This window comes from Sphaeroforma arctica (genome assembly GCF_001186125.1).
Source record: "Sphaeroforma arctica JP610 unplaced genomic scaffold supercont1.572, whole genome shotgun sequence".
Classification (NCBI taxonomy): domain Eukaryota; class Ichthyosporea; order Ichthyophonida; genus Sphaeroforma; species Sphaeroforma arctica.
The window spans coordinates 3190-17200 of NW_014039986.1; the positions used below are offsets into that span (position 1 = coordinate 3190).

The window sequence follows — 14011 nt, forward strand, 5'->3', positions numbered from 1 at the left end:
TGTACTCGATGGAATCAATACGCCAATGCTATTGAGTGAGCAAGTCTCGTATACAGCATTGTTGATATGCGTGTGCGCGTGCCCATCTGTGCACACAAAAATCATTTATTCATGATCGACTATGCGTCTACCACCCCTGCGTAGGCATGGGAACGACACAGGAGTCAGTAGAACACACAGAGTCGACGGCCGCCCGCGGAAAAAGGTAGTTAAGTACCTGTAGTTTTTACATATATTTGTACATCTATATTCCGGCTGGTTGTTTGGGTCAGCGATTCTAATTAGACCGCATATATCATACTCGCATGGACTGTTCTTCAGGACTTTGCGTTGACATCTGGCCTGTCTGTTGTATAGGCTACGCTTCCATATGCGCGTGACTAGAGGGCCACTTATGTAGCGTATTAGCGCCGCGTGTGCATTGCAGTTGACGGAGTGCGTACGATTCTAAATGAACGATTTACTTTCCCCACTCCTCTTTGGGTATACATCCGCGTATAGACATAGTGTTATTTGTTCTGTGGTGTGGTAAGACCATTACACCCCGATGTACCGACATTACGGCTGTTCCGTTCGTGCTTACTTGTTTACCTCATACTTCGATATTTGTACTTGAATTATTTTTGTGGGCAATAGATGTTTGCTTGTAGGTAGCCTTACTACCACGTGCCCACTATATACGCACATCCAGCACACGAATATCGATTTTTCGATTGCATGTCCACTATTTACGTTGAACGTGTATTTTAAAATACAATACGTATCACTGTCGATTCCACAGCCTTCGTACGAGTCTGACTCGGACGATAGCAAACCGCTATTGACCGGTCGCTCCAAAGCGGGACACGGGCATGTCAAGCCAGGGGGAAAGATTGGCCGAAGTGCGAATAGCAGCGCATATATGCATGCCAGACCACCCCAGGCAACTGGCGGGGTCAAGGTACCACCGAAGAAGAAGAAACGGACAATTACAGAGGAATCCCGAGACAAACGGCACAGGGATGCAGATAGGGATACGGAGAAGGATAGTGAAAGGCGGAGATCAAAAGAACGGGCTGAAGTGGGGTCTAAAGAGGGGTCTCGAGAGAGGAAGCGAGACAAGCATATCACCACTCTTTATGACTTGATTGACGCATTGGATTACGGTGTGTGGTGTGACGAGAATTGGTTTGTTGTCATTGTGCACAGTTGCGCAGAGGTGTCCATGCTTATATATATCAGCCTTGAAACCTCGTCACGTGTATGTATCCAACTGTTTTGGAGCCAACAATCGTCGAGCTAATGGCGTGAGGACCAAATTTATCTGATGTTGTGTATTAAGCCAATCTTTGAATCGTAATATAAGCTACCCACTTTTGCTGCCTTCTGAATATCAAACCACCTAATTTGGTTGCTTTTTGAAAATTAAACTACCAAGTTTTGTTGCTTTCTGAATACCAACCCACCGGCTTTTACTGCTGTTTGTAGAAAATGAGGAGAAAAAGGTCAATTTCAAGCACAAGCGGGCGTTGATCGAAGAGGTGGTCCAGCGCAGAAATGCTGCAGAAAAGGAGATACTCAGACTCAGGGACAATCCAACAGCCGAGATGCTTGCGCCTACTTGGGTGCGTGTGTGCTTTCCTGTACAGCCACCGATGCACAACTTTGTATATATTTAAATTTGTAATTATACTTGTACATCGTTTTGTGGGTATTCAATCAAGAAACCTGAGTTCTGAAATCCGGTGGTTTTGGTCTTGCGAAGTTGTATGTCTTTGTAAATCTTTATATAATTAGACAACATATGTGTGTATGTATTCGTATGCTTTTGAGAAAAAAAAACATATAATTAGACAACATGTATGTGTATGTATTCGTATGCTTTTGAGAAATGAATACTCGAACCCAGGTGCATTTCGACGACCGAGATGGAACGCATATGCATATGCTGCAGTTTTTTTGCAAGTGTTTGATGCTAGGTATAGATCTGTATAGATAAGATATACCTTGAGTATCGACTAGATTTATACTATCGTACCCTATGTGCAGCTCAGTTGTCTATTATGTCTTGGCTGTACCTGTCCATTGCTTTAAAGTGAAAAAAGTGGTTCAATAACCGATATCCGTGTACAGGCTTGTTTATATGTACAGTGCATCAAGCGTCGAGATAAATTGCTGGACCGAATGCTGATGGTTTCCTTCCAGGACAAATTTTAAATTGACAGATATTCTACTTCTGTATTGTGTGGTCAATCTGTATTGTGTGGTCAATCTGTATTGTGTGGTCAATCTGTATTGTGTGGTCAATCTGTATTGTGTGGTCAATCTGTATACTAATCATACGCATCTCGCTTTTACAGCCCAAGTGCCCGGCGTGCAACAAACCCGCCAAAGCAGCCAAGTTTGTCTACTGCTCAGACGCGTGTTTGCATCAACACGGGTTTGCGAGAGAATGGAGCGCGTTCATGCAACGAATGTCTGAGGCTCGCACAAAAGCCTTAGAGACAGAGGAAGAACTCTCGGCCGAAGAGGGTAGCCCAGGGGAGGGGTCTATTGCAGAGCAGACTAGTGGGAATGATCAAACAGTGAACGACGAGGGCATGATCAAACAGGAGCCGGTGCGGGCTATTAGCGAGGAGACGACTGTGGATCCAGTGTCTGAGAGTAACATCGGGACTCAACTGGCCAGTGCTGTGCAGCAAGACACGGAGACGGGACCACCCAACACTACGAATACACCGGAAGCAAGCGCAACCACAGAGACAACCCAATACACCAGCACCAGCACATCCACCAGCATGGACACCGACTCGACCACGCAGGCGAGCCAAGAACAACTTACGTCAGGTGATGGAAATAAACCGAATGATGCACTGGCAAACCCCATTCATGCTGCTACCGCCGCAAGCGCGAGCACCGCGCAGAGTGGGCCTGATAATGGTACACAGACGTCACTCAATGCGCAGAGCTCCCCTAGCGGGCTGCCTATAGCTTTGGGTGCTGGACATGGCTCACCCAATAAATTTGCGACGAACGGCAGGCAATTTGCTACCGGTGGTGCGGAAGGCGCGCAGTACAATCCACATGGTTCGTCGGGTAGTGCAGATTTTGCGACTGCTAACGGGCAATTTGCGACACGTAGCTCACAGCGTGAGCACGTGCCAAACAATGCACCCATTAATTCCAATAGCGCCCTTTACGCACATCAGAATGTGACCTCTGCTTCTTCAGCTCAGGGGATGATCGAACCAAACGGTGCAAATTTCATACCAGGAAACAAGGTTCCGTACAGGCCAGTTAATGAAGTAGCATCCGTGCCACCGGCATACTACGGAGCACCTGTCCAGCCAGGCGGTGGGTGGAGTAGTCCAGCCCAGATGTATGGAGGCCACATTAGGCCTATGTCAGCGGCATATATGGGGTCTCCCACGGCAGTACCTACTGCTACACCAACACCTTACGGAATGTACCAACAACACGTGCAAGGATCATCTCAGCCCTTGCGTGGTATCCCCTATGCGGGCCAAGCAACACCCCAAACTGGAATGGTGTACCCACAGCACTCTCCAACACGTCCTGTCCAGTACATGTCGCAAATGAAGGGCCACGCAGCGCAGCCAAATCCGCAACAGCAAACAGGGATTCCTGTGTTACCCCACGCGCAGTCCAGGATGACCACACCTTCTGGGTCCGTCGTTAATGGCCCGAGCGGGGGAGAGATGGGAAATCACCATCTGCATCAGCGTCCGCAACCACAGCCGTAACTGTGCTTTCGGCTGTGTAAACGGTGGAATATCTGTTCATGAACTGACGTATTGAGATAAGATTTTATTCTGAATAAAGATATCAACGCTATTTTCAACGTTTAGCCGTATGCTCTGGGGGGCCTGATATTGTATTAGATATGTTAATCTTGAACCTATACGCGCCTCATATCCTTTTAACTTACAGTTGAATTATGTGCCAGCTTGAGTGCTCCGAACGGAAGTACTCCATTCTTTCGCATTAATTCTGAGTTGAAGATAATAGTGTGCAATATCAAAAGTGACGCGTCTTCGCTATTGCTCTGTTGAAAGGAATTCGACCCTTGCCTACTATTTTCACTTTTAAACGGGGAATAATTTTTAACCGCCCTACTCTAGTTTCTAATATTAAGTTCTAGGTATGTGTTTAGTTGCATCATTGGAAAATAACTCTGGCGCAAGTCGAATCGCAACACATTCAAATACTGACTTCATTTTTAAATGCTATCTTATATTTGGTTAAAACCTAACCCAATTTTTCGGCTGCGACTTTGATCTGATCTACGGCGTCAGTGATTGCATCCAACACATCACTTAAATCATCAAGTAGATCGGTCGCAACATCAGAAACGGCATCTGCGAGGCCACCTTCAAATATACCAGTTTCACCTGGCAATGGGATATCTGCTAAGTCGCAAGGGCAGCACTCGCCGATCTCTGAGATGCCAATGTCAGGTCCTCCCTGCCGACGAACCATGACTGTATTATCCGTGGGCATTCCGGTCATCATAGCGTCGTCAGAAGCTATTGGAATATCAGAAATTTCTTCGGGTATGCATGCACAGCATTCTTCGGCGGCTTCTTCACTCGCCATTGGCATATTTTCGCTGGCAACGGCATCCTCGTCGTCACGTTCACCAGCGAGGCAACTTCCGATGATGTGTATGAAGCCCAGAGGTGATTCAACGGACTCGCATACGCCTAATTGATAATTGTCTGGTAGTGAAGCAAGAGGTTGGGAGCATTCTGCGTCTAAATAAATTGATATGTTGTACCCAGATCCGACGTAGTTGACAGCGGCATAAAAAGGAATTCCCAATGGGGGTCCGGCAGGCACTGCAAAGCAAGGCTTTCCGGCCGAGAGCACCCAGGCATCAAAGTGCACCTCGCCGCTTGAACAAGCTGTGTCTTGACGACGATTGATAGAGGAAGCGCAAGTAGTTGACCCGGCAAGTTGAACAAGCAATCTTCATACTGCGCGTTCTATATTCGTTTATATTAAAACCCTGAACCCCGAGTGCATAAAGTGATGTTGTATTGGTGTAAGTACGAGACTAAGTGAAGTAGATGACCACCTCAAGAAGGAAGATGCATCCGAAATAAACAATATATTACAGAACGTTGATGCTCTGTATATTACCTATGTAGCTTAATACAGTTAATTAGTCGTGAACCAGAATAAATGAACAAGCGAATAAGCGTTTCGGATGAGTCATTTTGTTGATAATTTTTACAGCGTATCAGAAGTAACATCGATTCTCAAAATGCATTGGCTACCTCAATGGCACAATATGTTTGAATTATTTGACAAATAGATTCTGCAATTTTAGGATTGATAATCATAGATTTTGCCTAATTGTGTTTACAAAATTGTGATTTGTTGTATATCGTTTGTACAGAACTACATGTATACGATTTTTATGACAATTGCATGAACAAATTATGTATTTTAAAAGCCAATCGACGCAAGCTCTTCGTAAGGTCTTTGTCTTTAGAGCTTAGTCTTTACTTCATAAATATTTCTACTAAATATGTACACACATTTTAAAACACCTTTAAAAAATGCTCCTACGAGAGAGTACTTTGTCCTCCTATCTTGTAAATTTCACTAAATAGTTCTTCTTGTAATAAAAACTTAAAAAAAATGTTCATATGTACATACAATTTAATCATACATAGAACAATATGGAACCCAGTAGTAAAGCATCAGCATTCAGCACATATTTACCTGAAAATCTACCCATCTGGTGGGAGCGGTGGCTGACTGGCTGACGCCTGACTGGTGGCTGCTACGGGAACAATAAATATTTATATTAGCTTCAAAAAAATAAAACAGGCTCGTACTTTAAAAGTCGTAAATAAATACGGTATTTTAAAATATATTGCATCATAAAAAATCATAAATTTGGATATATTTTTTCTTCTAATTTGAATAATATTCAAAAAATATTCAATAGTCGATTTTGGCGGTTTTAGGCGCCTGGTCGTTCATCCTGATCGTTCAACCTGATTTTCACTCTGAAATATTTCCAAAACTAGCTTCCAAAATGAATGGTTGCTTTTGGTAGAACATGATAATGCCAAAACCAACGAGTTTCCAAAAAACGGCATTCTGGACATGTGATGGCCCTATGTTTATATTAGGTATATAAAATGGGCTTTTTCAGCTCAGCATACACAGCAGGATGAGAAAATTCTAACCCATAATTTTTTGACTCAGACACTGGGATCGATAGAGGTTTTGAGGCCGGTGGGTCAAAATCGTCGAGTTTTTAGGTTTTTACCGTTGGGAACGGATGTTGTAGCCAATACATCGCTCCAAAAGTCCCGGATTGTGAAACGACATTTTGGTTGAACAAGATTTTTTTCTAAGCTTCGCACCAAAATTTTAGCCGAATATTATTGATCTATAAGTTGCGCAGAGTCGAAAACTGCTCTCAAAATCGATTTTGGATGATTAGATAAAGGTTGTGAATACTGAAATGTGACCCCAAGACCCAAGTGTGCACCTGGCACTGTGGCAGGCTGGCAGTCTGGCACCATACGGCTTACATAAACATGTAAAATGTGCTGATTTAGAATTAGGAGGCAAAAGTTCAATTTCAGAAGGCCATGACATAATTACATTTACATTTTACATAGCCTCATAGAGTCATAGGGCATAGGCTATGCAAAAAACAAAAACAAAATGAAGTATCTTTTCTTTTTAGAGGGGGGTCTTTTGTATTTTTTATCAGCGGGGTTGTCACTCTTCGGGTCTTCGCAGCTGTCAGTTTCCGCTCATCATCTCATGCATACTTGGTCTCGGCGGCCTGTGGTCCAATTAGAACTTGTATTGGTTTGCCATACATTCCCCTCCTGCCAGTCCGCGACCTTCTCCCCCGAAATATTTCCATGACGCTCTGAGAACACTCCTGACTCCTGAGGCTTTATTGTAGGTTCTCTCAGCCTCTCTCTCTCTCTCTACACTACTCTATTCTCCATAGAGAGTTCATAGAGAGAGAGAGCAGAGAGTAAAATAAACAAAAAATCAATAAATCAAATCAATCAAATCAATAAATCATAGACTTCTCAAAAAAAAACACAATTGTTCTGTTTTAAAAAACAACAACATAAATAATGTCCTCGTACATACATAAATATTTACATAAATATTAAAAATGAACGTTTTGTTTGTGTATATATATATTTTTTTAAACATATTAGCCCAATGTCCCCGATGGCGATCAGCCGACGGCGGCGGCCCGACGGCCGACAGTCATATATTTGTTTTTTGGTTTGTTTTAATAAAAATAAATATAAAACAACATATTTCATGCGAGTAAAAAACAAAAAAAACTATCATATTTGATATTTCTGACTACTGTCTTGGGCTCTCTCTTGGCTGAGTCTAAAAAATAAATACACATATGTATGTATTTACGTACAGTTTTACACATACAGGGCCCAGCCGCCCAGGGGTCAGTGGTGGACTTATGTACACTCTACAACAGTCTACACAGTCGCTTTCGTATTTTTACTCTATTGACTATAAAATAGATTAACAGTCTACAGTCTACACTCTAAAATCTAAACAGGGTGATAGTCAGAAGTCACTCAGAACTCGACCTGAGAACTCAGGGCCAGGAGTCAGAAATGAGAAATCAGTACTGAATTTCTGAAATATGTGTGTAGTTATTGTAGTAGGTACCTCTGCACGTAGAAAGAACCTTTTCTTTCAGTTTTTATATTGGGCCAATCATATTATTACTCGGCGGTATATTTGTTACATTTAAAAAAACCAATAAACACAAAAGAGCGACACACAAAAGTCAAAAGAGTATATATTGATGTTTTCAAAACAATGTACATATAACCAAAATTCCTATATTACTCCTAAAGTGTGTAGGTGGCCTGGCAGCTGGTCTCAGTGGTCTGATGGTCAGAGGTGGCAATGGTTTACTCTCTCGACTCTCGAGTAGTCTCTGCCTCTGCTCATGCTGGGGAGTAGTCATAGGACTAGCCATATGTCAGTATGTACTATGTAGCTGTAATTAATTTACTTTTTAGGCGGCTATGCACAAGTTCGGAGTCAAAATAAAATTTATCTGCTATTTTCAGGAGGCCATGTATGATTTATCGCACGAAAGTTGTTGAACGGGGTCTGAATAGTGAATACCGGGATGAGGGAACATATATTTTTGTTGATGAGTATTCTCCTAAAGTGAGTAGGGGGCCTGGTGGCGGCGCTCTAGGCATCTCTCTAGCGGTCTAGCCTTTAGCGTGGCTATGTAATCTCATTACGTTATGGGGGTGCGGAATAGAAGTTGAACGTAAACGCATATTTATTCAATTTTAAAACGTTATAACGGCTACAAGGTAATCAGGAGGGCCCACCTGAGTTCTATTTATAGGATTGCTCGAAAGGTGCACCTCTACGCATACAAAGGACCACGAATGGATTAAAAGTTGAACTTAAATGTGTATTTATTCGATTTATAAAAGTTTTAGCTGAAAACGGTTTGAGGTTAGTCAGGCCTGGTCAGTGGTCACTGGTGGGCGTGGTAGCGGTAGACTCTCTCTACTCTACTAGCTGGAGTAGCGAGTCTCTTGTGATGGGTGACGATGTATTGCTATTACGTACACTACGGCGTAGTAATGGAGCCCCACTTGCTTGTATGCTGTCTCTTACAAGACACACTTCTACCCCATGCTGCAATTGGTCAGCCTCCTGCTCGTGTCGTTGACTAGCCATGTGCGCATCATGTTGTTCTCTAGTCATGGGTACTGCATTTGGATAGATTAAGGCCACCGTTTGTTTGTCAATATAGAACAGTTTTTTAGCGTATTCACCGCCCATCTCTCCTTCGTGGTTCTGTCAATACATCATCCCAGTCGCTTTATTCACACTTCAAACTGATCTCTGTGCCTATGCGGAACCCGACGCCCGGGATTTTCTCGACCAATATCATCAGTACAGTATTCTGCACAACAAACTGTCATTCTGCGACTGCATACGCGAGCACAAGATGTATTTAGCGAGCTTTGAAGTGTGTGTGCATATGTGAAAAGCATGTGGCAAATTTGATTGTATACGATAAATATATGCTAAGAAACGGTTTTGAAATTTGTTCCGGTGTGGGGGCTATATTTAGTATATTCATAAATACAATAGGAGCGGTGAACATAAAATTGGCTTTAGAGGTTGACACTTCACACTTGACCCAGAGCTAACCTCATAACGTTTCCCGTTAAAACGCAAAAAAGAACAAAAAAAAATAAGTGTTTACGTTCAAAGTTTATCCTAAATATAGTCCTATGGGTTTACAAATAGGTACATCTTTTGAGGCGGCCTAACTGTCACAAATTGTCCTATTTTTCACTTTGTGTCAGCTGTGAAAAGTTTCAAATCGACTTTTCATTAAAAAGGGTCAATTTCTCAGGTGCAAATTTGTAAAATTTTCAAGGTCGATTTGCCCCCGATATACTTTATCGCATATAGGCCAAACACACTGAGCTTAGATCCAGAGCCTAGTGGTACCTTAAAAATCGAATCTTATTAGTAGAAAGATGACTCAAATTCTTCGTATTGACGAGTAATAAATGTATGCTTGATCATATCCCGATCGTACTATTGGTTCAAAAGTTATATAGTATTCCATTATTTATCAGAACTGGGTCAATCTAGCCACACGTATGTAAGCGTTATCTGCTATACATACATTATAAAAGTCCATCCATACCTAAAGGCCAACTGTCTATTAAAAAAACGGACGTGTATTTCGGGTACCTCTTTTTTTTAGAAAACTAAGAAAAGAAATAAATACTTGTAAATATTTGTCTATAAATTTAAAAAGGCAATGATATTTATGCAAAGAACCATCATGAGCGTCACGAAGGGATACATAAATATGTTGGACAATCCACAACTACTGGAACTTCCATAGAACACCGGGTCATAACTTTACAAACGGTACTTACTCCTCGAAATTCAAGTCATGTCAATATCTAACCTCTACAGCCCGAAAAAGTTGGTCACCTGTTCAATTGCTGCTATCGCTCTAGCTGGATCATCAACATTCGCATACTCCATCAATCGGCGTCAAGCCCAACGATGCGCATCTGGTACAGTGCACCTTGATGGCTGGGTGTTTACCAGGTCTTGTGGTAATGATGCGGTACAACCAACGTTTATGATTGATGTTCCTATTGGAGATACTTGCTTCACAGTGCCTGCAGCACCGCCATTGGAGATCCCCTTCTACACGACTGTTGTATATACCGGGACTGGATATGATGTCATTATCTTTCTAGACGAAGGCTGCGTTACACCCTTTGTCTTTTTACCTGAGAACTACCGATTGGGTGATTGTGTAATAGTTCCATCTTCAATAGACGATATTTATATCGTTGGAAGCTGTTCTGAAGGTGCCGGAGAAGCAGATCAAATAGACGACGGTATCGGTAGTGACGCCCAGCCAATTCTAAACAAACCTATGGTGATGGCGAGCGAAGAGGCTATGGCGAGTGAAGAAGTTATGGCGAGTGGAGAGGTTGCGGCGAGTGAAGAGGCTACGGCGAATGATGAGGTTACGGCGGGTGAAGAGGCTATGATAAGTGAAGAGGTTACGGTGAGTGAAGAGGTTATGATAAGTGACGAGGTTACGGCGAGTGAAGAGGTTATGATAAGTGAAGAGGTTACGGTGAGTGAAGAGGTCACGGCAAGTGCAGAGGTTATGGCGAGTGAAGAGGTTATAGGCAAGTGAAGAGGCTACAGTCACTGATGTGGTCATAGAATTGTATCCAGCCGAGCCTATGCCTGATACGCCAAAGGCATCGGAGGAAGTTGTGATCATCGGGGGTGCTATGCTGTCGGAGGATATCATGATGACCGATATGGTACTGCAGAGTGCAGACACCATGAGTGACAGGCAACGTAGACAAACGGACGAGTGCTGCCCATGCACAGCGCCAGAAGATATTCCAATGCCGAGTGAAACCGGCATGATGGAGAAAAGTCTAGTTACAGGTGAAGCATCTGAGGCCAATCCTGAGATCGGTTATTTAACCGATACATTGACATCAGGAGTTGCCGATGTCGTTGATTAGATTGGTGATGCAGTCGAATCTGCGTTATAATTACTATTGCGACTCTGGTTGGTGGAATATATCCCGTGTACGTCAGATTGTTCAACGAATATTGCAAGAAACTTAGAATTATGTATAGGTTCATATCGCGTGAATCCTGGTTAGACAACATCAAGTAGTCTTCCGCTCCTGCGGCATTACCTCATCGAGGTATAGGTGTATTAATAAATATATCAAAACAAAACACGGGTTCACGATCGCCTTATGGTCATGTATACTGATCTGCTACCTGCAGTTGTCATAATATCACTGGTATAAAGTATAGTGTGAGGATTATTTCACACTACGGTGCATGACCCCAATTCCTAAACGTAGATTCATCACATACCAAGAGATATACAACCGCGTATCGATGCACATGTTCACATAGACATACGTTCATACATACACTGATGGGGGTATGCGGTTTATCGGCTTGGCGACTGGAACAAACAAGTTTCGAATTCACGGATACATAAATACTTTGATACATACACTAACACGTACATGAATACACATATACACATAGCAAGCTCATAGGTTTGTTTGCTTGTATCTTTTCTTCCTACTCGTCTCAGTGGTCAGTACGGATTCGAAATGCTCTGCCGTATCTTCTGACGATAAAATGATGTTCAGGTGTGCGGGTACAGCCTACCCTCGAGTTTGAGCTGTACACGCGCGATCGACATAAATCGCTCAGAGTGGATATTTAAATGCAGTTTGGAACCCTGTACGCCTGTTTTAGCAATGTTTACAAAATAATTGTTACTAGCGCTGCATGCCTGAGTTGTCTTACTAGCCAACTGCACGACATTACCGGTTCCATTTGTATTTGCGTCCGTATCTCAATGTTAGTCACATGAATGCAACTCGGAAGAAGCATGAATACAAGCGATGAACTGTTTTGTTAATATCAGTATAATTCAATTTATACATACCGAATAATTGCAAATGTTCAATATATAACATACGTTCGCAATAAAGTATATACACAAAAGTGGATCCAATAATATACACAAAAGTGGATCCAATAATATACACAAAAGCTGGGTCAGAAATTGATGTCTGTGTCATCCTGTTGAGAGCTTTCGCACACACATCGCTGTGCATTCCTTTAGTCTAATACATTTACACTAAAAACAATAAGGTCGTCTATCCGTTCTTTGCAAGTTTGTAGATTAAATATATTTCTTCACTCATTTTATTCACCCTACAATACACACACACACACACATATATATATATATATCTATATATATGAACATACAGGCATTCACACACACATACACACATACACAGACATATATATATACATATACATATATATATATATGTATATGTATACATATAAACACACACACATATATAAATATATATATATATTTATATTCATTTATATATATACATATCACACACACACACGCACATGCTCATATATTTATATATATATGAATATATACATATATACACGTACATACATAAAAACATATACAAGTATATAAATATATATACATATATATATATATATATATATATAAACAAAAATTCATATAGTCCAACGGAACTCAGCCAAATCATAGCATCGGCTGGCTATACGATACACACTCAAGCAGCTCGACTTGTCAGGGAAGTCCGCCGACCAGCACACGTCTGTTGTCGATACCTGCGCTTGCTTTATTAGCTATTTCTTAGGTTTTTACCATTGTAACGTTTTGTCGAACTTCGGGTATTCTGTGCCTGGTTTGTACCGGATAAGAATTTCTTGTGTGACGTGTACTTTCATATTACCTTCCTGGTCGTATATGCGGCCCGAGCTCACTCCTCTGCATGGTACGAATGGTTAGAATACACTGGTCAGTCGTAGGCCCAAGTGAATCAGAGACAATTAGATACGATGAAGCCGAACAATGGAGTGGCTGTTTGTATAAGGCTGTACTATCTGTATGCCCTGGCAGTAGAGAGGGTTTGATGCTGTGACAAACTCCGATGAGAGAAACTGTGATGGCGTGGTGATGCTAGTGAGGAATAAGAGATACGTGATTTAGATGCAGCTCTCATTCGCAATCCAATACTCGCACACACTGAGATATGAACAGCTCGCGTTGAGTACGCTCTCGAGCACATGGTTGATCAATTTAGTAACTCAGACAAATATATCAACAAACCCGGGTCATTTCATTTCAATGTGTCGACAGTTAGATGCGGAGAACGAGTCAAAACAAAATTCAGTAACTAGGCAATATGGTATCCGAGAATAAGGCTTCCGTTGTATAGTGCAGGTGTGTCTAAAAGTACACTAAGCGTTCTACCAAAGCAATAGAGCATGCTTAAAAAGTAAATTACGGTAGTAATTGGGTTTCAGATTGAAAAAAAGCAAACAAAAAAAAAACAAATGGGTGCGATACATCCCAAAAACGATATGATATCGCCGCATTTATAGGCAGGTACACAAGAGGATGATTATAAAACCAAAAGAAGCATGCAGAGGTTCAACGGACTGTGACCCGATTCCGGTACTTTAACTCTGAATCAGGCCATCTCGAAACTAATAAAACCACAAGATGAATACAGCGCAAAGTAATATATTGGCGCATAAATTGATATTCAGCAATATATTAGCGCATAAATTGTATATTCTCCTCTCTGGATGGGGTGGGGGTGGCGTTTGAAAACATTAGACATGTAATCATATATGGGAGTATGCCGATGAACACATACAGGGCATTGGATTATGGCCACTTCCCCAGTGTGCTGTATATAGCACTATATATATGAACGCGCAATACTGTATATCTATTCTGATAGCGTATTTCTTATCTGTAGATACATTTGCAGTTCATAGTTACATTTGTACATTTGTATCTATTGCGGTTCATAGTTCCATTTGTATCTGTTGCAGTTCA

At 41.8% G+C, this 14011-nt stretch overlaps 5 protein-coding genes across 5 annotated transcripts in view; 3 read left to right on the plus strand and 2 right to left on the minus strand.

The window, feature by feature from the left end:
* The window catches only part of SARC_07312 (hypothetical protein), a gene marked incomplete at its 5' end in the record, with an annotated part of 4907 nt that extends 1075 nt beyond the window's left edge, over nt 1-3832 (plus strand). The window contains 4 exons of the mRNA XM_014298748.1: nt 145-205; nt 782-1145; nt 1468-1604; nt 2340-3832. Coding sequence (XP_014154223.1) covers nt 145-205; nt 782-1145; nt 1468-1604; nt 2340-3743 — 1966 coding nt within the window. The remainder of the gene's footprint in view (nt 1-144; nt 206-781; nt 1146-1467; nt 1605-2339) is intronic.
* Nucleotides 3833-4226: 394 nt separating this feature from the next.
* SARC_07313 (hypothetical protein) lies at nt 4227-5127 on the minus strand. The gene has a single exon (XM_014298749.1). It carries the CDS (start codon nt 4600-4602, stop codon nt 4249-4251), a length of 354 nt encoding a protein of 117 aa, XP_014154224.1. The 5' UTR covers nt 4603-5127; the 3' UTR covers nt 4227-4248.
* Nucleotides 5128-9979: 4852 nt separating this feature from the next.
* Nucleotides 9980-10747, plus strand: SARC_07314 (hypothetical protein; the record flags this gene model as incomplete). Its single annotated transcript, XM_014298750.1, has 2 exons — nt 9980-10606; nt 10679-10747. The coding sequence occupies 2 exons, from the start codon at nt 9980-9982 to the stop codon at nt 10745-10747; spliced, it is 696 nt and encodes a 231-aa protein (XP_014154225.1).
* A 49-nt stretch (nt 10748-10796) lies between these two features.
* SARC_07315 (hypothetical protein) lies at nt 10797-11090 on the plus strand (the record flags this gene model as incomplete). The annotated part of the gene is made up of 1 exon (XM_014298751.1): nt 10797-11090. One exon carries the CDS (start codon nt 10797-10799, stop codon nt 11088-11090), a length of 294 nt encoding a protein of 97 aa, XP_014154226.1.
* A 1612-nt stretch (nt 11091-12702) lies between these two features.
* The window catches only part of SARC_07316 (hypothetical protein), a gene marked incomplete at its 5' end in the record, with an annotated part of 4162 nt that continues 2853 nt past the window's right edge, over nt 12703-14011 (minus strand). Inside the window, one exon of the mRNA XM_014298752.1 lies at nt 12703-12931. Within this exon, the coding sequence (XP_014154227.1) occupies nt 12805-12931 (127 nt within the window). The 3' untranslated portion in view covers nt 12703-12804. The remainder of the gene's footprint in view (nt 12932-14011) is intronic.